The sequence below is a fragment of the Balaenoptera ricei genome, chromosome 16 (assembly GCF_028023285.1).
Source record: "Balaenoptera ricei isolate mBalRic1 chromosome 16, mBalRic1.hap2, whole genome shotgun sequence".
Taxonomy (NCBI): domain Eukaryota; kingdom Metazoa; phylum Chordata; class Mammalia; order Artiodactyla; family Balaenopteridae; genus Balaenoptera; species Balaenoptera ricei.
Window position 1 is genome coordinate 7,403,790 of NC_082654.1, and position 25,341 is coordinate 7,429,130.

General features: G+C 37.3%; 1 protein-coding gene across 3 annotated transcripts in view; it reads right to left on the reverse strand.

The window, feature by feature from the left end:
* The window catches only part of ZRANB1 (zinc finger RANBP2-type containing 1), a 69,209-nt gene that overhangs the window by 36,432 nt on the left and 7,436 nt on the right, over positions 1 to 25,341 (reverse strand). For 2 of the 3 annotated variants that reach the window (XM_059900543.1, XM_059900541.1), the window contains exons 2-3: positions 10,333 to 10,461; positions 8,173 to 9,023 (exon numbers count right to left, since the gene is read on the reverse strand). In XM_059900543.1, the coding sequence (XP_059756526.1) occupies positions 8,173 to 9,023; positions 10,333 to 10,373 (892 nt within the window). In that variant the 5' untranslated portion in view covers positions 10,374 to 10,461. The remainder of the gene's footprint in view (positions 1 to 8,172; positions 9,024 to 10,332; positions 10,462 to 25,341) is intronic. The other variant, XM_059900542.1, reaches the window with a different exon arrangement.

Here is a 25,341-nt window from a genome sequence, read left to right on the forward strand (position 1 = left end):
CTACCATCAGACACACAGGTGACAACCTGGACCAGCAACTGGAATCTGAAGGGGTTAGGGAGGAAGGGAGGCAGTACTGTGGGACTGAGCCCTTAACCTGTGGGATCTGATGCTACTTCCAGGTAGAGGCAGAACTGAGTTAACTTGTAAAATGCCCTGCTGGTGTCTGGAGAATCTGAGAACAGCCTGGTTTGGGAACCTGCCCCGCCCCTACTGCCTTCCCTCCCGAAACACACACATACATTTGGTGGCCATTACTGCTATGAATGTAATGTAAGCCTAGAGACACAAAGAAGTGAGTTTTTACTTACAAACACACCTATATACCACCTTTGTCTAGAAAAGGATAACAACATGGCTACATCACACTGAGTCAGTAAGCCTCTGTGCCTCAGCTTCTCCCGTTATAAAATAACAAAACAATGACTCTTGTTTTGTCATAGAACCAGTGAAGGTTAAGTTAAATTTTTCTGAAATTGTCAAATTAAGATGCTATTTGTAATTTTTTTAAAATGTTATTTTTAAATAACATTAAATAACATTAAAATTTAAATAACATTAAATAAAAATTAAATAACATTAAATAAAATTTAAATGACATTAAATTATTAATGCTATTAATAACTAATTATAATTATTAATTAATTAATAATTATTAGTTATTAATAATTAATAACATTAAATTAAATTTTTTAAAAAAATGTTATTTGTATTAATTTCCTATTGCTGCTTCAAACAAATTACTACAAATTTAGTGACTTAAAACAATACAAATTTTTTATCTTAAAATTTGGGAGAGGTCAGAAGTTCCACATGGGTCTCACTGGGCTAAAATCAAGGTGCACTCCACAGGGAGGCTCTAAGGGAGTTTTGCCTTTTCCAGCTTCTAGAGGCTGCCCACATTCCTTAGCTAAGGGTCCCCGCATAACTAAAACCTCTGCTTTTCCACCGTCACATCTCATTCTCCCATCTCTCTGATTAAGGACCCATATTACACTGGGCCCACCCGGATAATCTGGGATAATCTCTCCATCTCAAGGCCCTTAATTACATCTGCAGAATCCCTTTTGCCAAGTAAAGTAACATATTCATAGGTTCTGGGGATTAGGATTTAGACATTTTGGGGGGCCGGAGTGCAATATTCTGCCTGTCACACTATTTAAATCAGTCATGTAAATCAGAGAAAACCCAAAGCGGGTGGGGAGAAGCGCCTATAAGGAAGTCAAGTACTGGGCAAGTAAAAAATACAAATTTGGACACTACCTCATCATTAATATTGTATTTTTCAAGATACCTAATGTTTTGTGTTTTCAGACAAGTCATCAATAAAGTACCTCTGTGGAGCAAATTAATAATTTTTAAGGCTAAAGGAGTACTTACTGAACTAGAAAACAAGTTTCTTCTAATTTTTTCTTTACAATAACTTATATGCCCTGAGTTACCTTTAAAGTTAAAAAGTCAGCCACAAAGATATCTGAATAAATGGATAAAATCACCATTATGTCTTATGTCAAGAATTTCCTTTTCTGTTTTGTCTTGATGTGGTAGTTTTCTTGGTATAAATCAACTTATTATCATTCCAGTACACAGTACTACTACCTCTCAAAAACTAACCTTCTACGACTTTTTCTTCCATTGAAGTTAATTTGATTTTGTTTGGGTTAGTGCACAACACTCCTTTCATTTGACCAGACACTGTATCTCAAAACTAGGAATTTAAAAAGTCATCGTAGAAGATTGCACACTGCAACAGATTTTTCTAGATGCAATATTGTGATTTATAGGAAAAATCATCATTCAGATGACCAAATACATATATTTGATCTTCATCCACAATTCCTGGCTCACAGCTTCCCAAAACCCTTAGAATTTCCTGAGCGATAAAAGTAGTGGGATAGTATCTGGTCTCTGGTCCTCAGCTCCTGAAAACACTTCAGGGAAGGTGACTTTTGGATCCCACCCCCAGGGTGGGAGCTGGTTGCCAGGGGATTAGAGGGTTGGGACTTTCAGTCCCACCCACTATGCCACCCTGACCTCCAGAGAGGGGAGAGAGGCCAGAGATCGCCAGTGACCAATGATTTAATCAACGATGCCTATGTAATGAGGCCTCCATAAAACCCCAAAAGGAAAGGGTCTGGAGAGCTTTCAGGCTGGTGAACACACAGAGATCTGAGGAGAGTGACACTTGGAAAGAGCATCATGGAAGCTCCATGCCCTTTCTCCAAACCTTGCCCTCTATACATCTCTTCCATCTAGATGTTCATCTGTATCCTTTATCATACCCTTTTATAATAAACCAGTAACCTAGTAAGTAAACTGTTTCTCTGAGTTACGTGGGGCGTTCCAGCAAATTAATCAAACCCAAGGCGGGGGGTCATGGGAACCTCTGATTTATAGACAATTGGTCAGAAGTACAGGTTAACAACCTGGGCTTGTGACTAGCATCTGAAGTGGAGGGAGGTCTTGTGGGGCTGAGCCCTTCACCTGTGGAATCTGATTCTACCTCCAGGTAGACAGTGTCAGAATTGAGCTGAATTCTCGGACACCCTGCTGGTGTCTGCGAATTGCCTATTGGTATAAGGAAGCTCACACACACACACACACACACACACACACACACACACACACACACGCTGGAACTGGGCCTGGGAACCCTTTTCACCAGAGGAAGAAAAATAATACTAATACAACCTTAAAAATTTACTTCCTGAGAAAAACCATCCATATACATGATTTTTAATACCAATACCAAAGTAAATTGAAAAGAACATTTTAAAATGTAGTAAGCCTATACATTGCTAATTTTGGTTAAAATGAAAAAAGTGTTAATGAAACCAAATAAACAAATATCAATACTTTCTGACATGTTTAACACCATGCAAGTTTTAGGTATTTCTACAGTTACATCTGACACTCTGGAGTGGACACCTATACATAACACTGTATACAGCTTTCCAGTAAGGGGGCCAAAATACAATTGGCATCAATACAGAAAACAACTGCCACAAATATTAATTTTCAACAGTTATGAGAAAGGGGGAAACATTAGATCAAATATAACAATATTTTTGGAGACCAATTGCAAGAAAAAGTTAATTCTAATGTACTGCCTACGTTTTAAGAATCATATAAATTTTTAGACACATCAAAATCTTGCTCAGTAATACGACTACAATCCTCATGACTCCATTTCAACGTGCTCCTTGATAATGAGATTCCGGTTAAGCTCGTAAGTCAGTGATTCTCAATAGGGTACACCAGTACATACTTTGCCCCCCCCCCAAAGCTTGGGAGCAATGGAGATGTTACTAATTCATATGTTCTCTATAATGCCACAGCCATGGGGCAAACTGAACATTTCAGCATAAAAATTCCAGTTTCAACATGTACTTGTTATATGAGCATGGTTCTTTTCCCCCTACGCCTTCAACAGCACTCCCTCCCGCTGCCCCCCAATCTCAAACCCTTCCCATCTTTGTTAGCAGGATCACTAGACAAGCTAAATGGAAGAAAGATGCAGCTATTTAAGGCAAAATGCCAAATAGGAAGCAACACGTCCAATGACAACTGAATAAAAACTTTTCAAGTAAAAACTTTATTTGATTTAGGACTCTACGTATAGAAAACATTACGATTTTTTTCCTTATATATTCATCAAGTTATCAAATATTCATCAGGAAGACAGAAAAATTAAATATAAAGAAATCTGACTTTAGACTCTTCATATCCACAGACTGCCTAGTGATAAACTGAGGTCTCTCTACTCTTTCCAATAAAACCCTATGGGACCTACTTGCTCTGTCTTCACCTGACAGGAAGAGGCCAAGTTGGCTCCCAGTGGGCTGAGTTCCAGGTAATCTGTAAGGTGAGAAGTACAGAAAGCTAGGAAGAAGGCAAAGAATCAAGAAATTTAGGAGAAAAGCAAAAAGGTTTATTTGTCTTTGGAAGGTCTATTTGTCTATTTGTCCAGATTCCAGTTTCCACAAACGTTTATTCACTGATTAACAAAAATTTCAATGTCTGCTATGTATCAGGCAATGTTTTAGGTACTAGCAAACAGCTGTGAACAAAACAGACAAAATTCCTGGCCTTCAGAAAGCTTAAGTTCTAAGCAAGAGAGAGACAAATAAGGTGACTTCTAATAAGTGTATTAGGAGGTAACAAGTGTTGTGAAGAAAATTAAAGTTGGGGGAAGAGAGGACAGGACAGGGCTGAAATTTGAGGCCTCACAGAGAAGGTGACATGTGAGAAAACACCTGAAAGAAGTAAATTAGCTAATCCTGCAATCTAGAGAAAGCAATCCGGGCAGAGGAAAGAGCAAGTGCAAAGCTTGAGGCTTATTTGCAGACAAGAAAGGTGGCTAGAGGGCAGGAGTGAATGAGCGAGGTTGAGAGTAATAGATAAGGTTAGAGGGAAATGTGTGTTTGTATAAAAGTGGGGAAAGCAGGCGTGGGATAGAGAGCAGAGAGAGCCTGTAAAATTGGCTTTTACTCTCAGCAACACAGGGAGAATCACTGGAGGGTTCTAAGCAAAGTTTTAGAAGAGTAGCTCCTGTTCAGAGAACAGTTTGTAAAGGAGGACACGGACCGAGAGGGGATCATGGCTTGGACCAGTGTGGTGAGAGGTGGCCAGATTCTGGGTATATTTTGAAGACAAAGCCAGTGAGAATGGAGTATAAGAGAAAAAGAAGAAAACCAAGGATGACCAAGGCTCTGGACACAGCAAATAAAACGATGAACTTGCCATCAACTGAGATGGGGGAAGTGAGGGAATTGATTTGAGAGACCAGTTCAGTTTTTTGGCCTCACTGAGTTTGAAATGCGTTTGAAATATTACATATTCAAGAGAAGATGTTGGATAGGTGGCCGCTGGATATCAGAGTCCAGGGTTCAGGCATACAAAAGTTATTATACAGATTTAATTTGAGATCCTTATCTGACCCTGTATCTTTTCAAGGGATCAACTTGGGGTCATAAGTTTAAATGTTCTTCTAAAGGGCAACTGATTCAATACAACAGCAGAACTAAAACGGTATGTTAGGTAGTGCTGCCTTATCTCTAGAGACGACATCATCTGTCCAGTGGGAAAGGCAGACCATGATTAGCACTGACATGACCTCCCAGAAAATAACCTGGCACCAAACTGCAGACACTCCAGAGACAACAGCACATTTAAATTCACACCTCTGCCGTTACCATTTCACTCCCACTACCAGATTCCATTTTTACTGATGTCAGGTTTTGGCACCAGTAAAACGTTGGACGTTGGACGTCCCCAACGTCCTCTCATCACGTAAGATAAAGTGACCTATGTGAAACTTATACCCAACAGTTATGTAAAAGATACTTACTTAATACTGTGGAAGCTTTAGCTTTACCCTTCTCAATACTGAATCTTCCTCATTCCCATTTTACCAGGTACAAAGCTGAGGTTGAGATTTTTTTATTTCAATTTCAAATGGGAAAGTCTCACATTTTATACTTAGTATAAACTTTATGCACAGTATACATTTTATACTTAGTGTATGTACTTTGGAGATGATTTTTTAAGTATATGTGCTGCCAGAGCAAACACTAAGATGGTTTTCTTAAATGCCTAACATCGATAAACCATAATATACCATATCTAATGAAATCTGGAGAGCATAAGACAGGTAACAAGGGAGAAGTAAAGAATAATTTTCGGGGACTTCCCCAGCGGTCCAGTGGTTAAGACTCCGCCTGCCACTGCAGGGGGCGCGGGTTCGATCCCTGATCGGGGAACTAAGATCCCGCATGCCACACAGTGTGGCCAAAAAAAACAAAAAAAAAAATGATTAATTTTCAATACTTGTGGACTTCCGTTAACCCAACACAATATAAACAACTAAAAGTTTTTAACATATTTCAAGGATATTTACAAATCAGGATATGACTACCCGATAAAGACAGAGCAATAATCTTTCTACAACATTTGAGAACCGTATTATGCAGTGAATAGTCAAAAATATTTGCTGATAGAAAAGACAGAATCCACATTACCAAGAACCAATTACAATCAACCCTTGGCCCTAAGAACCTAGAAACTCTGGAGTATGTGGGAATGCGGATTTAATGACAAAGAAACTGTTTTATAAATGAAACAAGACCAAATTTAATATTGGTCCTACTGGGAGAAGTTTTTGTTCAGCTGTAAGAATGCAAAGAGGTACAAGGATGGTTAACCAAAAGAAGTAGATATATGGAAAGAAATAAAGGCAGCACCAAGAAGACACAATAGTCACAAAGACAAGAAATAATAGCCATAAAGACAAAGATATATTGATTGGTCTAACGTGTGTGCCAAGGGGAGAAAATATTTCAAAGCAAGAGTCCTTATCATAAGATCCACTAACTTGAAGAAACAGTGACCCCAAAAGAGGTTAAAAATCACTGCAGTGTAGCTCATTACCATCTATAAGTTTACATGTACTGTAACACCAGCTTGTAGTTGGCATCTACATAGTACGCTACTGCCTGCAAAACTAATTTTAAGAGTGTTCCAAAAGGCATACAGGTAACTAAAGGACAATCACACCTAGATACAAAAGATCACACAATGTAATATTCCATTTATATGGAACATTCAGAATAGGTATATCCACTGAAACAGAAAGCAGACTGGTGATTACCAAGGACTTGGAGGAGGAGAGATGTGGAGTAACTGTTTAAATGGGTATAGGGTTTCCTCTGGGGTGATGAAAATGTTTCAGAACTAGACAGAGGTGGTGGTTGTACAACACCGTGGATACACTAAATGCCACTGAATTGTTCATTTTCAAAATGATGAATTTTATGTTATGTGAATTGGACCTCAATTTTTAAAAATTCATAATAAATAAAATCCTTTTGTAGCTCCTGGTTTAAAAACAAAAAAAAAAAAGACATTCACACCATCTGTGGTACCTCAATTTGGGGAGAGAAAAAATCAATGGGATGTAATGGGACAGCACAGATGGCTGAAGACAGCTCAGTGTGCTTTCATCCCTCGTCCTCAGGACAGCAGAACACTGGAGCTAACAGTTACTAAGTGCCTGCTGTGTTTGGTGTTCAGAAGGGCTCATCTGCTGGGACTTTTTTTTTTTTTTTTTGGCCAGGACAAAACTAATATAAAAAAACTGAGATTTCTTGAAATCTACCCTTAGGACTTGCAGATTCATATAGTTATGTATTCCATATTCTTGGGGCTATATTCAGGGTGATAAACAAAAGAAATTAGTACTGAAAAAATATATATATACAGCTAAGCCATGTTGAAGGCTTAACTATTGTTCCACACAAGATTTAACTTTAGTAGTTACTCAAAATTTTCTTTACAAAACTTAAATGTCAAAGTAAGCACCCCATCCAAATAATTTAAATCACATAATTCAAATAGCTAACCGATTCAAAAAAAGAGAGAGGGAGGGAAAAAAATACAGAGGAGTCAAGCAACTGCTTTTGTGAAGTACATCACGAATAATTAACTCACAAGGTCAATAACTGGAGGAAACCTTACTCTCTCAACACGTCTCTGTCCCTGAACAGCTCTGAGCCAGAGACTGAGACCAATATCCAAAATTTCCTTAGGAAAGCACTAAAACACAAAACACACAAATCATAATTTGAACTATGGAATCAGCTGGCCACGTGTAATCAGTTCCATAAAGTTTGCAAATATTCACTACATGACATTCATGGTAAATTAACATCAGTATTTTCAAGGTCAATATTATGTTTGTTCAACTTCTTGGAGTCACACATTTTTGTGATATTTTTAACATCTGACTAAAGCTTCTATCATCACAAGATGCTCACACTGTTTACAAACACTCTGAAGCAGCAGCTGGTGCTCCTCAGTCACATCTTGTTACAATAAATAGAGTAGCAGTTTTAAACTCCAGGTATACGGTTTACTACTAATATGTAAAAATCTTTGCTATAACTTAAAAGTTTTTCTCTCTAATGTTGGAAAGACACATGCACAATGAAATGGGAGGCAAGTTAAGACAACATTATGACAAGATCACAAATACAGAGATTCTTATGCATGCATACTGGGAGTATAGTTATCATGCTGAATGAACTAAACGCTAAATAATACTGACCTTCCTTATATCTTTCATGTCATTTTTAATATCTTTTCCCATCCCATTCAAAAAATGAAGAAACTTACCCACACAAGCATTGAGGAATAGCCAATCAGTCTTCTTCATCCTGTTTTTAATTTGCTTTAGTTTTTTGAAGTCCACTTCAAGTTCCTCCTTGCTGCCAACAGCACCAGCCAACTCAATCCTCTGAAAATCCATTTTCATCTCAGAGTCCCGTTTCGTAGTCGGCGGTGATCTTCTTTGGCTGTTGCCACTGCTACAGCTTCCTCTCCATCGAGCTCTGTCTTGCTCATTTATTATTGAAGAAGCCTCTTCTGTCTCTGCCAACTCGATTGCTTCAATATTATTAGGTCTGGGATGATCGCAAACAACACATTTTTTAGCCTTGGCCCAGTTTTCATATGTGCAAATAGAACAAGTCCAATGCTGGGTCCTTGTGTTCAGTTTATTTCTATCATTGTATTCCTCGCAAGGGTCAACAGAAAAAGCAACTGGTCTTGAGCCAGATCCTGAGGATTGAGGAGATTCTGTGGGACTCCTGGTCCTACGCTGGGATAAACACTGAGTGCATCTGATTGCTCTTGGCCAGTTCAAATATGTGCACATGTGGCATGACCATTTATTTGCATTTTCCATGCTGTACGAAGACTTAACCCTTGGTCTTGCACTAGAGTCTGGACATATCAAAGGACTACTTCCTCCTTCGGTGCCAGAAGGATCCCAATCCCTACCGACATCACTTGAACCACTTTTAAATGGATCTTCTGTAATAATTGTTCCACTAGGTCTTTGGGCACGACACATAGTACACTTGATTGCAGATGGCCAGTTTTCATACGTACAGTATTCACAAGCCCACTTAATTCCACGTTCTGACATTGTGCACTTCTTGAAGTGAGTTATGTCAGGCAGGAAGCTATAAATAATTAGGACATGGTTATTAAAACAGTAACTACATAATCCCACCCCTGAAAACATGCCCAAAATATAAAAGTACCCTTCAACTTATAAAACCTCAATTTCTCAAAAGATGCATGTAACATGTCACACTCAACTACCTTTTCTTAAAATTTCCAGAGAGATACTGGACATAAGTTCCCAAAGAAAAATCTTAAACCTGGGGATTTAATGAAACTGTACTTTGGAATGCAAGAGAAAAGGCAGAAGATAAAGGGAGGTTTATTCTAAGAGGGAATGAGGTTAAATCAGGAATCCTCTAACAGAAATGTTTAATCTCAGCCAGGTCATCACCATCAATTTAGAAAAATAACCAATAGTTAAAAGATTCAAAGGGAAGGGACAGAACACAAACCAAGTATCTTAAACACATAACCATTCTCAAATTATGAGCAACATAGATTATTATGCTATCTAGGTACAGTACCACAATGTTTGATTCACTAAAGAATTCAGAAAATCAGTCAATTCTATCATTCTTGCTAAGGGAAAAAAGCAGCCTAAATGTGCTAATTATCCACTGCTCTTAATAAACACAGGTAGAAAAGAAAGATGTTAAGTAGTAATCCTTACAATTAACAAAGTAACACTGTGAAACAGAGATAAAGTTCCTTGATAGCCTATATCCTCAAAATCTTGTTCTGTCTAGAGTGCAGAAAATAAAAACTGCACATCACCTATAGTTGGGACAATCAACTGATGAAACATCCTTGAGATAACTAGCATAATCGCTCCAGTATAATTTTGAATATTTATACTCAAAATATTCAATATTTAAAATATACTCAAAATTCAATTCATATTAAAAACATATTAACTATTTAAAAGGCTCCTAGGATTCTACACTGGGCTTCCTAACACTGCAATACAATGAAGACTATTATTTAATGACAACTAATTTATAAATGAAGCAACTTGCACAGCAAATGTAATAATAATTTTTTTAAATGGCTTGAATTTAGACACTGGCCACTAAAGCCAGCCTCTCCATTTTCTTAAATCCCTTCTCAACTAAATCAGTATCATCCTGCCACCTATTTGTAACCAGAAAAGTGAAAGAAATTCTAGGCAGAGTAATAGAAGCTTCTCCTTCTCTTTCTCAGGGATTTTTCCTGAACCTGGAAAGCAAAATCTTTCACTTTATAAGCGTAGTATTATGTCCCTGCTTGCCAAGTCCTCACCCCTTTCATAGTGTAAACTTTGTTAAGAGGACAAATTCACTGTAAGAGTGGCTACTATTTAATAGCTAAAATAAAAATCACACTTACTAAGATTTTAGTTTCCATGCTATAGCCTCCACCTTGAACATGGTCAGAATAAAAGTACAGCTTATAAATCAGACCAAAGACAAGATTCAGTCGTCATGCTGGCTCAGATTCTGACTTCCTCAGGAGATACTGCAAAACATGATAAGTGGTTCTGTATGACTGTGAGTAGCTATTCCTGTAAAGGAGACCAAAACTGAATTTCACTTGAAGCCTGTTACTTTATCCAAAAGTATTTTTTTAAAGGCTTTATTTTAATAAATTCCCTATTTTAATCCTACTCATTTATTTTAATAATGGACTACTATATTCAGAATTTTAATTTAACACAGCAATAAAATCAGCTGATTGGGTTGGTCAGTCAAATCAGACACAGGAAAGATATTTTCCCCTAAAACTTTAAACATATGTGTGTGTGCACGATTATTACCATTAATCTTAAATTCGTAGTCCTAATAAGTTAATTCCTACTGAATTACTTGTTATTATTGAAGGGGGAAAGGGGGCATAAACCAAGTAAATAGAAAAAGCAAAAAAATATAGCTTATATTTAACTTTGAAGTCTTTTTCTCCTTCAGCAACTTTATTTTTCTCTAACCCAGGTAATTTATATTTATCTGCTTAGATTTTTCACTTTAGTTTGTACATACTGATTAAACACCATTTGACAGCAATCCGAAAGTGTGTTGAAGGGCAAAGACTATAATCATAAAAGCAACCATTAAATGGACAATTGAGATTTAATGGCAACTTTCATATTCATTAGGCAGTTTCTTCCTTTGGTTTCTCAGGAATGAAATATAAATAAATTACTTGCTCATGCTACTGGAAACTAAAATGAGCAAGCAGAAACTTATCATGACAAAAACAAATGACATAATGAACATATCCAAGGCTGTAAGTAATTTCAGTATTCCATTTAAAATATTCACATTCAGGGCTTCCCCGGTGGCGCAGTGGTTGAGAATCTGCCTGCTAATGCAGGGGACACGGGTTCAAGCTCTGATCTGGGAAGATCCCACATGCCGCGGAGCAACTGGGCCCATGAGCCACAACTACTGAGCCTGCGCGTCTGGAGCCTGTGCTCCGCAACAAGAGAGACCGCGACAGTAAGAGGCCCGCGCACCGCAATGAAGAGTGGCCCCCGCTTGCCACAACTAGAGAAAGCCCTCGCACAGAAACGAAGACCCAACACAGCCATAAATAAATAAATTAATTTAAAAAAAAAAAAAGAAAAAAGAAACAGCACTCCCACAGGGATTTCCTTTAAAAAAAAAAATTCACAGTCAAAAATTCATGCTTGCTTTGTTAAGTCTTACTTTGATGTAGGCTCAACTAAATAGTTTGTGGCCTTACATTAACTAATCTTCATGGAATTAATGTGCCAGCATAACATACTTAAATGTCCATGTCTGACAAAAAACAAACCTGTCATTAAAAAATAATCATTGTCATATATGCCTGGTAAATAGCCTACCCCTCCCCAAAATTCAGGTAACTAAGCAATACCAAAACCAAGCTCAAGAGTTTTGGGACTTCCCTGGCGGTCCAGTGGTTAAGACCATGCGTTTCCAATGCAGCGGGCACGGGTTCGATCCCTGGTGGGGGAACTAAGATCACACATGCTGCATGGTGCGGCCAAAAAATTAAAAAAGAGTTTTAAGATAAGTGCATTATATTAGATAATGATGTACACGGTACCAACTCTATGGGGAATTAAGACGTTGTTTTAAGAATATTGTTTTTTCATAACCAAAAGCTAAAATTCATTGGAGAGGGTTATCTGAAAGAGTCATCTGTACCTGTGGTAACAGTAAATGGAATGGAAGAGTAAAGATAACATCAGTTCAACTATATGATTTTGCATTATTGAGGTGAAATTAACACTGAGTACACTTTTTCTACCAGATGTCAAAAAGAACATGAAGGGGCTTCCCTGGTGGCGCAGTGGTTGAGAATCTGCCTGCCAATGCAGGGGACACGGGTTCGAGCCCTGGTCTGGGAAGATCCCACATGCCGCGGAGCAACTGGGCCCGTGAGCCACAACTACTGAGCCTGCGCGTCTGGAGCCTGTGCTCCGCAACAAGAGAGGCCGCGACAGTGAGAGGTCCGCGCACCGCGATGAAGAGTGGCCCCCGCTTGCCGCAGCTAGAGAAAGCCCTCGCACAGAAACGAAGACCCAACACAGCCAAAAATAAATAAATAAATAAAAATTTAAAAAAAAAAAAAAAAAAGAACATGAAATAATTTTTAATAGCAAACAGCTCTAAGAGTTAATACTGTGCATGGAAATAAAACAATTACTAAATATCTTTCAAGTTAACATGTATTCATATACCCAAGTAAATTTAATTTACAAGTCTACTTCTGCATAAAATACAGATTTCCAAATTCTAGCCAGTGAATCATACTTGAATTAATCGGTACACAAAGTAACAATAACATCTGTATAACATGGATCTTCTTTAAGCAGAGCCAGACACAAGTGCTACTCTTAAACCAAATATTCCGGGCTTCCCTGGTGGCACAGTGGTTGAGAATCTGCCTGTCAATGCAGGGGACACGGGTTCGAGCCCTGGTCTGGGAAGATCCCACATGCCGCGGAGCAACTAGGCCTGTGAGCCACAACTACTGAGCCTGTGTGTCTGGAGCTTGTGCTCTTCAACAAGAGAGGCCGCGACAGTGACAGGCCCGCGCACCGCAACTAGAGAAAGCCCTTGCACAGAAACAAAGACCCAACACAGCCAAAAAAAAAAAAAAAAAAAGCCATGTAGAAGAAACCATAAATATGTTCAAAATAAAACCAAAAAACAAAAAAAACAAAAAAACCCAAATATGCCTTGGTTCAAATGCAGTACCAGCAGTTCCCATCTTGTGGACCAAAGAGTCCATGAATCTATTTATACATCAACCTCTACCTGTAGACAGACTGAATAATGTCTCCAAGTATAGCAACCATTTTCTAGTATTAAATTCGTAACTGCTTTTGATTATATACTTCCCAGTTCAAACAATAATAAAAGCATGAGCATTATGATGTATGGCTTAATGGCTAGGGAAAGGGAGGGGCTCATAACTGAACACTTTTTATACTGTCATGCTTAGTAGTGAATTAATTAGACCATATTTGTGAAGCATTACTAAACAATGTAGAACAAATATACCTATTCTGAAGTCAATTACTCAAAATTGTAGCTACACTACAAATTCCCCCAACCACCTACTAAAATCCTCTGAGAGAGAGAACTAGAGAAGTGAAATGATCCTCACCAAGCACAAACTCCTTGAGAAACAAACTGAGAGAAGTTCAGTTGCCAGTTAGTGTCAAATGATGAGCAGTTATCCAAAGGAAGGACTGACAGTCTTTCGGTTTTATATTAGCTTTATTAATATTGTCTATATTTAGTAATATAAATATTAATTTATTAATATAAATTGTTGATATAAATATTAACATAAATCTCTGGAAATTTAAAAATGCTCAGAAAGCATTTTAGGGGAATAAAGATGAAAGCTAAAACTAGAAGCGGGGCTTCCCTGGTGGTGCAGTGGTTAAGAATCTGCCTGCCAATGCAGGGGACACGGGTTCGAGTCCTGGTCCGGGAAGATCCCATATGCTGCGGAGCAACTAGGCCCATGCGCCACAACTACTGAGCCTGCGCTCTAGATAGAGCCCATGCACCACAACTACTGAAGCCCACGCGCCTGGAGCCCGTGCTCCGCAACGAGAGAAGCCACCGCAATGAGAAGCCCGCGCACCACAACGAAGAGTAGCCCCCGCTCGCTGCAACTAGAGAAAGTCCACGTGCAGCAACAAAGACCCAATGCAGCCAAAAATAAATAAATAAATTTATTTTTTTTAAAAAAAGAGCTAAAACTAGAAGCACTGGTGAACCCTCTATATCTACAAATCTCACCTCATTTCCGGGCTCCAATATCTTGTCACAGCCTATATTAAAATCCTCTTATCTTCTTCTCACAACAAACCCCTAGCCTGACTTCTCTCTCCAGTTTCCATTAAGGACACCACTAATACTACTGCACCCAGCATAGAAACTCAGACTTATCTTGAATTCTGCCTTCTCCTCATAGATTCTTTCTAGTGGTTTCTGTCCAATCAGTCCTTTTCTTTCCATTTCAGCTGCCATCAACCCTTTTGCAGTTCAGGTCAGAACTACTATAATAGCCTCCTAAGCGCCTTCCCTTTCTAAATCCATCCAGCTCACCGTTACCAAAATAATCCTCCTAATAACAAGTCCCTCTTTCTGAAGCTCTTCTGTAACAGTATAAACTCTCAACTCCTTACCAGCATACAAACACACCACACACACCCCAGACTCATTCAGGTACCACCATCCCTCCACAATACACACGTGAAGGCACCACCTTAGAAAAACAAGCACAACAGACACACACTCAGTTCTGGCGAATCCTACCCATCCTTTAAGGTTCAGTTCTAATCTCATCTCTCTCGTAAAGCTTTTTCAAATCATTTCAAGTACACTCCAAGCAACCATACTTCTATCGACATTTGGCACCTACTGTATGTCTTCTTGGGGCTAGTTTCTGGAACACTGACTTGTGTGTCTTCCCCATATCATTTCCTCCTCTCAATTTTCAATCAGGTAGCCAAGCTTTCAAAAACTTAGGCTCAGGGATTTCCCTGGTGGCACAGTGGTTGAGAATCAGCCTGCCAATGCAGGGGAAAACGGGTTCGAGCCCTGGTCCGGGAAGATCCCACATGCCACGGAGCAACTAAGCCTGTGCACCACAACTACTGAGCCTGCACTCTAGAGCCCACGAGCCACAACTACTGAGCCTAACACGCCACAACGACTGAAGGCCGCGCGCCTACAGCCCGTGCTCCACAACAAGAGAAGCCACCGCAATGAGAAGCCCGCGCGCCGCAACTAGAGAAAGCCCGTGTGCAACAACGAAGACCCAACAGCCATAAATAAATACACACACACATACATACATACATACATACTTTGGTTCAGGGATTCTAGTGGCATGGAATGTGGACCAGCCCTATGTTTAGTAAAATCCAGAGAAGAGACCATGTTGAGTGACCTGAACAAACAAAGGAGTGGAGCTTTTGAGCAATTTCAAGAAAAAGGAGAAATTCTAGAGGATGGGATCCACTCCTGTGGTACGACCTCAGTACAAAGTGTCTGCCTCTAACACCTAGGTACCAAGCCATAGGCACGCATTAGCTGGTTAACTATTTAAGTCCTGTGGTGTTAAGGGCACAAGCGCACAAACCTTTGTGATCATTAAATATCCTCTGAAAGTCCTAAATCTTTGTGAAATTATGTATACATGATTAAGAATCAGTGAGACCCAAAAATATGCTGACCTTCCTCCCATAGAGAGATCACTGTTATCTATGTCATCTGCATCTAATAAGATTTGCTCAGAAGGCCCCTTCCAAGGAATGTGTGGACAAGCTAGACAAAATTAATTTGGTTAAAATAATAGTTAAAATAATAACAGTTAAATAACACCTGTCATGGTGACCTTGGCCTTACTGGCACTAGGCCTTAATTAACTAAGGCAATTACCAGTACAACCAGTACATCCAACTTCATTCCACCAAACCTAGTCCTTAAAATATAACAAAAAATATAAAGTTTACATTTCCATAAGTCAACATGGTGTTAATTAGGAAAACTAGTAACAGCTACAATGCTAATGGTTTTTCTTTAAACCGCTGGATAATTAGTAATCCACTGATTCGAATGGAAGAAGATATATAGACACAAAATTAACTTACAGTGTGTCAAATCGCACACAAAATTGTAATGCTCCTTTTTAAAAATCTATCTTCTAGTCATTTCTGGAGGAATTCTACCTCTTTATATACTAGGGCTTTATCTGTAATTTCATCAACTTCCTCTGTACTCTCCAGTTCCTAGACAGTAACTAGAAAGGAAGGAGGAGTAACAGATAGATAGATACATAGATAGATAGATCCATCTTGAGCTACCGTAGAACCCATCTTAGCATGATTCCTTTACACAGTTTCAGAGACATCACAGGTCAATCATGTACCCCAAATTACAATCCCAAACAAAACTAATTTAACGTTAACAACCTATGACAAGTTACTGAAGGTCTACTACGCACTCAGAAACATGGAGAGATATAACTACGTAGATAAAATACTGTCCCTGTACTCAGGACACCTGCAATTTAAGTAGATGAAAGATGACTACAGCTTTCTTAAACGTACATGGAAATGGGGAGATTACCTCCAAGACTGCATATCAAGCCAGCATTTAAAATATAATAAAACAACTTTCGCAAAAGCTGTGAACATGCTACTTCGTTCAGAATTTGATTTCTTTTATCATCTTATCTATTCTCTCTTCACACTGAACAAATTAGTCCCAATTAACTATATCCACAGGAACCAACCAACAGTCACTACTAAACCTAGTCCAACTAAAGGCCACCTTTTTAACCAAACACTATGTTATCAATGTGACAGAGAAAGGAGGAGCAGAAATTTTTAAATAATCAGTGAGTTCTAATACAAAAGAAAGAAAATGATTTGAAAAGCAGGCACAAACGAATGAAATATTCCAAGGTAAAACCAACTCAGAGCTACTCTCTTGTCCAAAAATATCTTGTTCCCAACGCCTCGACTCTGTTCAAATTTCTTTGTCATTTTCCCTAACATCTAATCCCCTAAACTTAGTTGAATTAAAACACTTATTTTATAAAGACAAATTATTTACAAGTGTTATTTATTAATAGTGTGAAGTCATTCCATTAGATTACTTTTCTCACAATTCCTACTGTAATGAATAACAGGAAAGTAGGGTGGGATTTTTTGAGTTGGATTTTCACTGCAGAGACAGGGGGAACAAGTAGGCAAAAGTTTAGCAAAGGGCAACCTGGGAAGGAATGCCAAAGACAGCAGCAGGTTGAAAGGACTGCTTACCCAACCATTAGAGATGGATGTATGTCCAGGCCAACTTTGTTACTTCACAACTCTGCCAGGGTCAGCCTTGTCCAACTAAGAAAAGAAAACAGCTAACACTTAAGCATTTACTGTATGCCAGGCACTGTTCTAAGCACTGTACCTATACATCAGGTAATCTAATCTTCAGAACCCTATGAAACAAGTACTACTACTATCTCCAATTTTTAAGACTGGAAACAGGAAAAGAGAAGTTGAGTAACTTGCCCAAAGTCACAAAGCTACTAAGTGGCAGAGCCAGGATTTGAACCTGGGCATTCTGGCTCCAAAGTCTGTACTAGACAGACAATGTAATAAAAATACATTTATACTGCAGCCCATAGTCACTTATTCCCACTATCCAGAATCTGGACAATTAATAAACTGCATGTAGTGCCTCACTAAATAGTCTTTCCTAGATAACCAATAACATACAATATCTAAACAAGCAAACTTAAAAAAATAAAAAACTTGTTAACACATTTTGCTCACATTTTAGCTTTTTAAAATTACACAGAATCTTCCCAAAGCTTATCTAGATTGAGAACTACTGCAAAATGCCTAAAAAGTTAAGTAAGCAGGACCTAAAAAGTTACTTATAAAACAAGATATACTAAATTTTCCATGTAAAATTGAGTGGGGAAAAAAAAAAACCAATCTGAGGTATTTATCATGACTTTAGACTATAAAATGCCTTAAGTATTTTTTATTTTGGAGGCAATCCCTGGGGAAGAAAATATTATTCATAAAAGTCAGCCTGACTTCTCTTAAACCAATACACTAATCCAGATTACTAAAGAAACCACTGTACGTCAATTAAAATAATAAAGCCCTCCATTTGCATTGAGACAACTGAAAAAGGGAAAAGTCTCCCCAAATGACAGGTGTGTATTAATCACACTACCTATACATGACCTTGTGTTAAAGAAAAGCAAAGAATGACTATCTGTGAGATAGTTAATAAATCATTTTTATCTCTAAGAGCCTCCATTTTCTCATCTGTGAAAAAATAAATGAGTTAAACAAAATGATCTCCAGAATCTCCACCCCATGCACTAAACTCTAACTTGCAAAGTCTCACATTCTTCTATGTAAAGACTCACTTTAGGGGGGACGATAAATTGGGAAGTTGGGATTTATATATAGATAGTAAGAACCTACTGTAGAGCACAGGGAACTCTACTCAGTACTCTTTAATGGCATATATGGGAAAAGAATCTAAAAAAGAGTGGATATATGTATAATTGATTCACTTTGCTGTACACCTGAAACTAACACAACATTGCAAATCAACTATACTCCAATAAAAATTTTTAAAAACTCACTTTAAAATCTTGTTTATTCAATTTATTTTGCAAATACTCTACTTCCAAAGTTAATTAAAATATTTTTTAACTTTTCCCTGCTCCATCTGTGACAAGTGACAAGCTCAAATTTTAAAATATATACTTAATATTAAGTTAATGATCACTTAATGTATCGAAGCAGTAACAAAATCCTATTTCTAAAACAAAGCTATACCATACATCCATACATCATACCACCTATGAATTATCTGTGCCAAATAATAGTAACAGTTATCAAACCTGAATGTGATCAAGCTTCTAGATCTAACTACCAGTTTACAGGATCACAGGGAATAGAGGAGAGAACTGATTTCCGTGGAGATGCAATCAGCAAATTCCTATGGGTGTGTGTATGTTAAAACTTATATACATGTTAAAAACTAATTTGAACAGTGATTTGATATTAAGAAGTTATTAAAATGTTAAGGTGTGATTAACAGTATGGTACCTATTTTTCTAAAAGAGTACTTTTCCCTTAAGAGACACATACTGAATTATTTACAATGTTATAAGATGGCTTGAAATTGCTTTAAAATAATCCACTGGGAAGAAGCAAGAAGAATATAAATGAAACAAGGCTGGCCATGAGTTGTTAACTGGGTGATGGATACATGAGAATTCATTCTCCTAGTCTCTCTATATGTATACATGTTTGAAATTTTTCATAATGAAAAGTTTTAAAAATCTATCAAGAAGGTAACAAATGCTATTATAGACTAATAATTAAGGCTTAGATTGCTAAGACTAGAAAAGGAGCAAGAAGCAGTATACTGTATATTGTTAACAGTGTTACTCAAAACTTGGTCCAGGGCCCTGTGATATTCTACAAACTGTTTACTAGCCTGTAGAAAAACTGAGAATAAGCATTTACAAACTTTTATAGCAATTTTACAGAATAATTTTATGATTGCTGAAACTACTAGTAAAACATCTGAGCTTGTATTTAAGACGCAATGTTAAAACATTTGGAAAACGTATGAATATAGCTTCTTTTTACAACTCGCAGGTATGGTTCATTAAAGAGAAAAAATATATCAAAATATGAACCGAAGTGTCTTTCATGCTAAACTTGAAAATGAGTATCACACATCAGAAAACCAAGACAGACAAATTGAAATGATAAAAATCTGTCTTTTCAATGTCTCTCATGAACACAGAGGCAAAAACCCTCAACAAAATATTAGCAAATCAAATCCAACGATATATAAAAAGAATTCTACACCACAACCAAGTGGGGTTTATTCCAGATATGCAAGGCTAAGGCTAGATCAATGTTCAAAAATCAATTAACGTAACCCATCCTATCAACAGGCTAAAGAAGAAAAAAACAAACAAAAAAATCACATGATCACATGCATACATGCAGAAAAGGCATTTGACAAAATCCAACATGATTTTAAAGAAAAAAAATACCTCTCAGCAGGTTTCATGGGAACCTTCTCAATGTGATAAAGAGCATGTACAAAAAACCTACACCTAACTTAATGGTGAGAAACTAGAAACTTTCCAGCTGATATCATAATAAGGCAAGGATGTCCCCTCTCACTACTCCTTTTCCCTGTCAAACTGGAAATTCCTGCTAATGCTGTAAAACAAGAAAAGGAAATAAAAAGAATACAGATTGGAAAGTAAGAAATAAAATTGTTTTTTATTCGCAGATGACACGATTGTCTGTGAAGAAAATCCAAAAGAATCGACAAAACTCCTGCAGCTAATACAGGATTATAACAAGGTTGCAGGATACAGGTTAAATAAGTAAACTGCTTTCCTATATACCAGCAATGAACAAATGGAATTTGAAATTTAAAACACATCGCCATTTACATTAGCACTCCCAAAACTGAATTACGTAAGTATAAATCTAACAAAATATGTACAAGATCTATATCAGGAAAACTACAAAACTCCGATGAAAGGAATCCAAGAACTAAATAAATGGAGAGACACTTCACGTTCATGGATAAGAAGACTCAATACTGTCAAAATCTCAGTTCACGTTCATGGATAAGAAGACTCAATATTGTCAAAATCTCAGTTCTCCCCAGCTTGATCAAAAGATTCAATGAGACCCCAATCAAAATTCCAGCAAGTTTGTGGGTACTGACAAACTGATTCTAAAGTTTATATGGAGAAGCATAATATCCAGAATAACCAACACAGTAAGAATAACCAACACAGTACTGAAGAAAAAAAAAAAAAAACAAAGAAGACTAACTACCCTGACTTCTACACTTACTATACAACTACAGTAATCAAAACACTGGCAAAAGAACGGACAAACAGATCAATGGAATAGAACAGACAGCCCAGAAATAGACCCACATATATAGAGTCAACTGATATTTAACAAAGAAGTAAAGACAATACAAAGGAAAAAAGAAAGTCTTTTCAGGGGGCTTCCCTGGTGGCGCAGTGGTTGAGAATCTGCCTGCTAATGCAGGGGACACAGGTTCGAGCCCTGGTCTGGGAAGATCCCACATGCCGCGGAGCAACTGGGCCTGTGAGCCACAACTACTGAGCCTGCAAGTCTGGAGCTTGTGCTCCTCAACAAGAGAGGCCGCGACAGTGAGAGGCCCACGCACCGCGATGAAGAGTGGCCCCCACTCGCCGCAACTAGAGAAAGCCCTCGCACAGAAACAAAGACCCAGCACAGCCAAAAATAATAAAATAAATAAATTAAAAAAAAAAAAAAGGTCTTTTCAAAAAATGGTGCTGAAACCACTAGACATCCACATGCAAAAAAAAACAAAAAACATAAAAAGGACTCTTAGACATAGACCTCATACCCTTCACAAAAATTAACTCAAAACGGATCATAGACCTAAATGTAAAATGCAGAATTATAAAATTCCTAGAAGATAACATAACAGGAAATCTAGATGACCTTGACTATGCCAATGGCTTTTTAGGTAAAACACCAAAGACACAATCCATGAAAAATATACTTGATAAACTAGATTTGTTAAAATTAAAAAGTTCTGTTCTACAAAAGACATTATCAAGAGAATGACAAGCCAAAAAAATAGGAGAAAATATTTACAAAAGACATATCTGATAAAGGACTGTTATCCAAACTGTACAAAGAACTCTTGAAACTCAACAATTAAAAAAAATAATAAACAACCTAATTAAAACATGGGCAAAGACCTGAACAGACACTTCATGGAAGATATACAGATGGCAAACAATACCTCATTAGAGAACTGCAAATTAAAACAGCAATGAGATACCACTATACACATATTAGATTGGCCGAAATCCAGAACACTGACAACACCAAATGCTGACAAAGATGTAGATCAACAAGACCTCTCATTCATTGCTGATAGGAATGCAAAGTGGTATAGCCAAGTTAGGAAGAGAGTTCGGCAGTTTCTTACAAAACTAAACATACTCTTACCATATGACCTAGCAATTGTGCATCTTGTATTTACTCAAAGGAGTTGAAATTTTATGTCCACACAAAAACCTGCACATGGATGCAGCTTTATTCATAACTGCCAAAACTTGCAAGCAACCAAAGTTCATTATAAGTGAATGGATAAATAAACTGTGGTACATCCAGACAAGAAAATATTATTCAGCACTAAAGAGAAACGAGCTAGCAAGCCATGAAGAGACATGGAGGAACCTTAAATGCATATTACTAAGTGAAAGAAGCCCATCTGAAATGGCTATATACTGTTTGATTCCAACTATATAACATTCTGAAAAAGGCAAAACTATGGAGACAAAGATCAGTGGTTGCCAGGGGTTGGCGAGGGGGAGGGATGAATAGTCCGAACACAGAGGATTTTTAGGGCAGTGAAACTATTCTGTATGATACTATAATGGTAGATACATGTCATTATACATTTCTCAAAACCCATAAAGTGTACATACCAAGAGCGAACCTTAATGTAAACTATGGACTCTGGTTGATATTTATGTGTCATGGTAGATTCATCAACATAACAAATGTATCACTCAGTTGCAGGATGTTGATAGTGGGAGAGGTTATGCATGCGTGGAGGGAGGGGTATAAGAACTCTGTACTTTCTGCTCAATTTTGCTGTGAACTTAAACTGCTCTAAAAACTAAAGATTATTTTTAAAAATCTACTTCTTAATGTTTTTTAGTCACTAATATCCAGGAAACATTAAAAAAAAATCAGTTCTCAAAGAATGATGGGAAGTTTTAAAAAAAGGACACAAGAACTTTTGGTGTGAACCTAAAACTGCTCTAAAAAATTAAAATCAAATCTGAAATATGTTCACACCTAAAAGTTTAAATTAAAAAAAGCCACAGAAATTAGCATGAAGAGCTCACACTGGCCAAATCTGGATCAACTCAAGCAACCACATAAATAATAACAGTAAAGGATTTTTAAAGCACTGACTAAAACAAATATACAAAAGTCTACACACAAACTAACAATCGATAAATAATGGAGGAGAAAGTTCTTCCTTACAATAGAAATCAAACTAATAAATGCGAAATGAATAACTGGATTAGAAATTCACCATTTGGCAATCTCTACAAGAGATTCAGAAAAGAATCATCAATAAATGTTAAAACTAGTGGGTGAAAATTTGAGAATTAACAGGATATTTAAATAGTCTCCAAGTATCTCCCAACAATAACTGGTATGTTACAAAACCTGGTAGACATCTTAACCAAGTAATCAAAGTTAACCACACCAGTAATGACATCATTTGCCTCTTGATATGTTGTACTAAGAACAAAACATCACCTCTGTGGTATTCTTGCTAAAAAGTACATACTCTGACTCTGATCACGAGAAAATATCAGAAATGCCAATATTAAGAGACCTTCTACGAAATTACTAGTCCTATATTCTTCAAAAACATCAATATCATGAAAAACAAGGACTTCTTTGTTCCAGTTAAAGGAACCTATAAAAAACATGGCAATAGACTGCAACTCATGATCTGAAAGATTTTCTTTTGTCTTTATAAAGAATATTAATGGAACAACTAACAAAATTTAAATAAGATTTATAGAATCTTATAAGAATTAATCATGCAATGTTAATTTCCAGAGTTTGATAACTCTATTGCGGTTACATAAGAGAAAGACCTTGTTTTTAGCAAATACACACTGAAATATTTAGAGATTAAGGGGTATCAAGTCTGCAATTTACTTTCAAACAGTTCTGGGGGAAAAATATATTTGTACTTATATATGTCCACATCACACAATAAACCTTATAATTTACAAAATACTTTCACATACATCGTTATTCTGATAAAAACCACGAAATAGGTACACAACAGTCCTTTTATATGAGAGTAAATGTGGCCTCCTATATCTAAAAATTTCTCAAGAATTGTCTGTTCTTTCTACCCCTACAACCAAGCCCTAGTTCATCATTTCTCTCAAATATTTTATTTATTATCCTAACTGGTCTTCCAACCTTCATACTCCACATCTCTGCCAGAGTAATCTGTCCAAAAAAAAAAAAAAAAAAAATCTCATGTTGCTATTCAGCAGCTTTAAAAATTTCAACACCCCAACACTAAAGTGAAAAATCCTAAACAGGACATAAAAGAACCTTCCAAGCACAAACACACGGGTGTGTCAAGAATATCCTACAATATTTCCCTTCAGTGATTTACTGCCTTTCACCAAAGCATTATTAAGGGGAAATCTACTTTATTTTACCATGGGAAGATCAGTTCCATCTCTTTTTATTTCATATAGAGAAAAATGTACTGCACTTTTTAGATGTGAGTTCATGTCCCTCTCCACCTCTTACTAAGTCAGGGATATTGGCCAAACCCTTAAGATCCAAGCCTCTTCATCTGAAAAAATTATGGTAATGCCTTACCTGTCCTTACACAGGGATTAACACCAATAATGTCAAGATCCACATCCAATAATTAATATTATGAACAAATATCAGCGTGAAATAACACCACCTTAAATTTTATATGAAGCTTTAGGTCAGAGAACACTTCTACTATTTCACTTCATCTTCGGAACCCTCAGGTACTTTCCTGTAAGGTACCCCAGAATCCTTCTGAGGTACAAGTATCTTCATTTTAATGACAAGGAATCTGTGGCTTCAGGAAAGGTGAAATGACTTGCCCACAGTTACAAAGCTTTAGGAAGTAAAGCCCAGATTCTGACTCCTGTTTTCTCTCACAAATGCACCACAGCCTTCCAGAATTACAAAAACATATTTCCCTAGAACAAAATGTGAATATTAGGTTACAAGATGGACTGACTGTATAGTTACTGTCTCTAGCTACAACAAGACATTGACACTACCTCCAAAACAAATCCCAAAATCTGAATTTTTCTCCAGATTACCCTACCATGCCCCTAGTCCAAGCCACCATCAACTCTCACATGGATTACTACATAACCTCCCCACTAATCTTGCTGCTTCTATTCTATCCACCATCCTCCCATGGAAGCCAGATGGATCCTTTAGAAACATAGACCAGGTCACAACACAAGGACTTAAAATCCTCTAATGGCTTCCCAACCCACTCAGAATAAAATTAAAATTCCCCAGTCTTTCTTGCAAATCTTTACATAAAAGCAGATTTTGTTCTGTTCCTTTTACAAGCAAGCTCTTTCTCACCATAAGAGTTTTGTATCAGAAATCTCCTCTGCCTAGAATTCTCTTTCCTCATATTTTCACATGGCCAGCTCTTGTCATCAAAAACTAGGTTTAAATATCACCTCCTC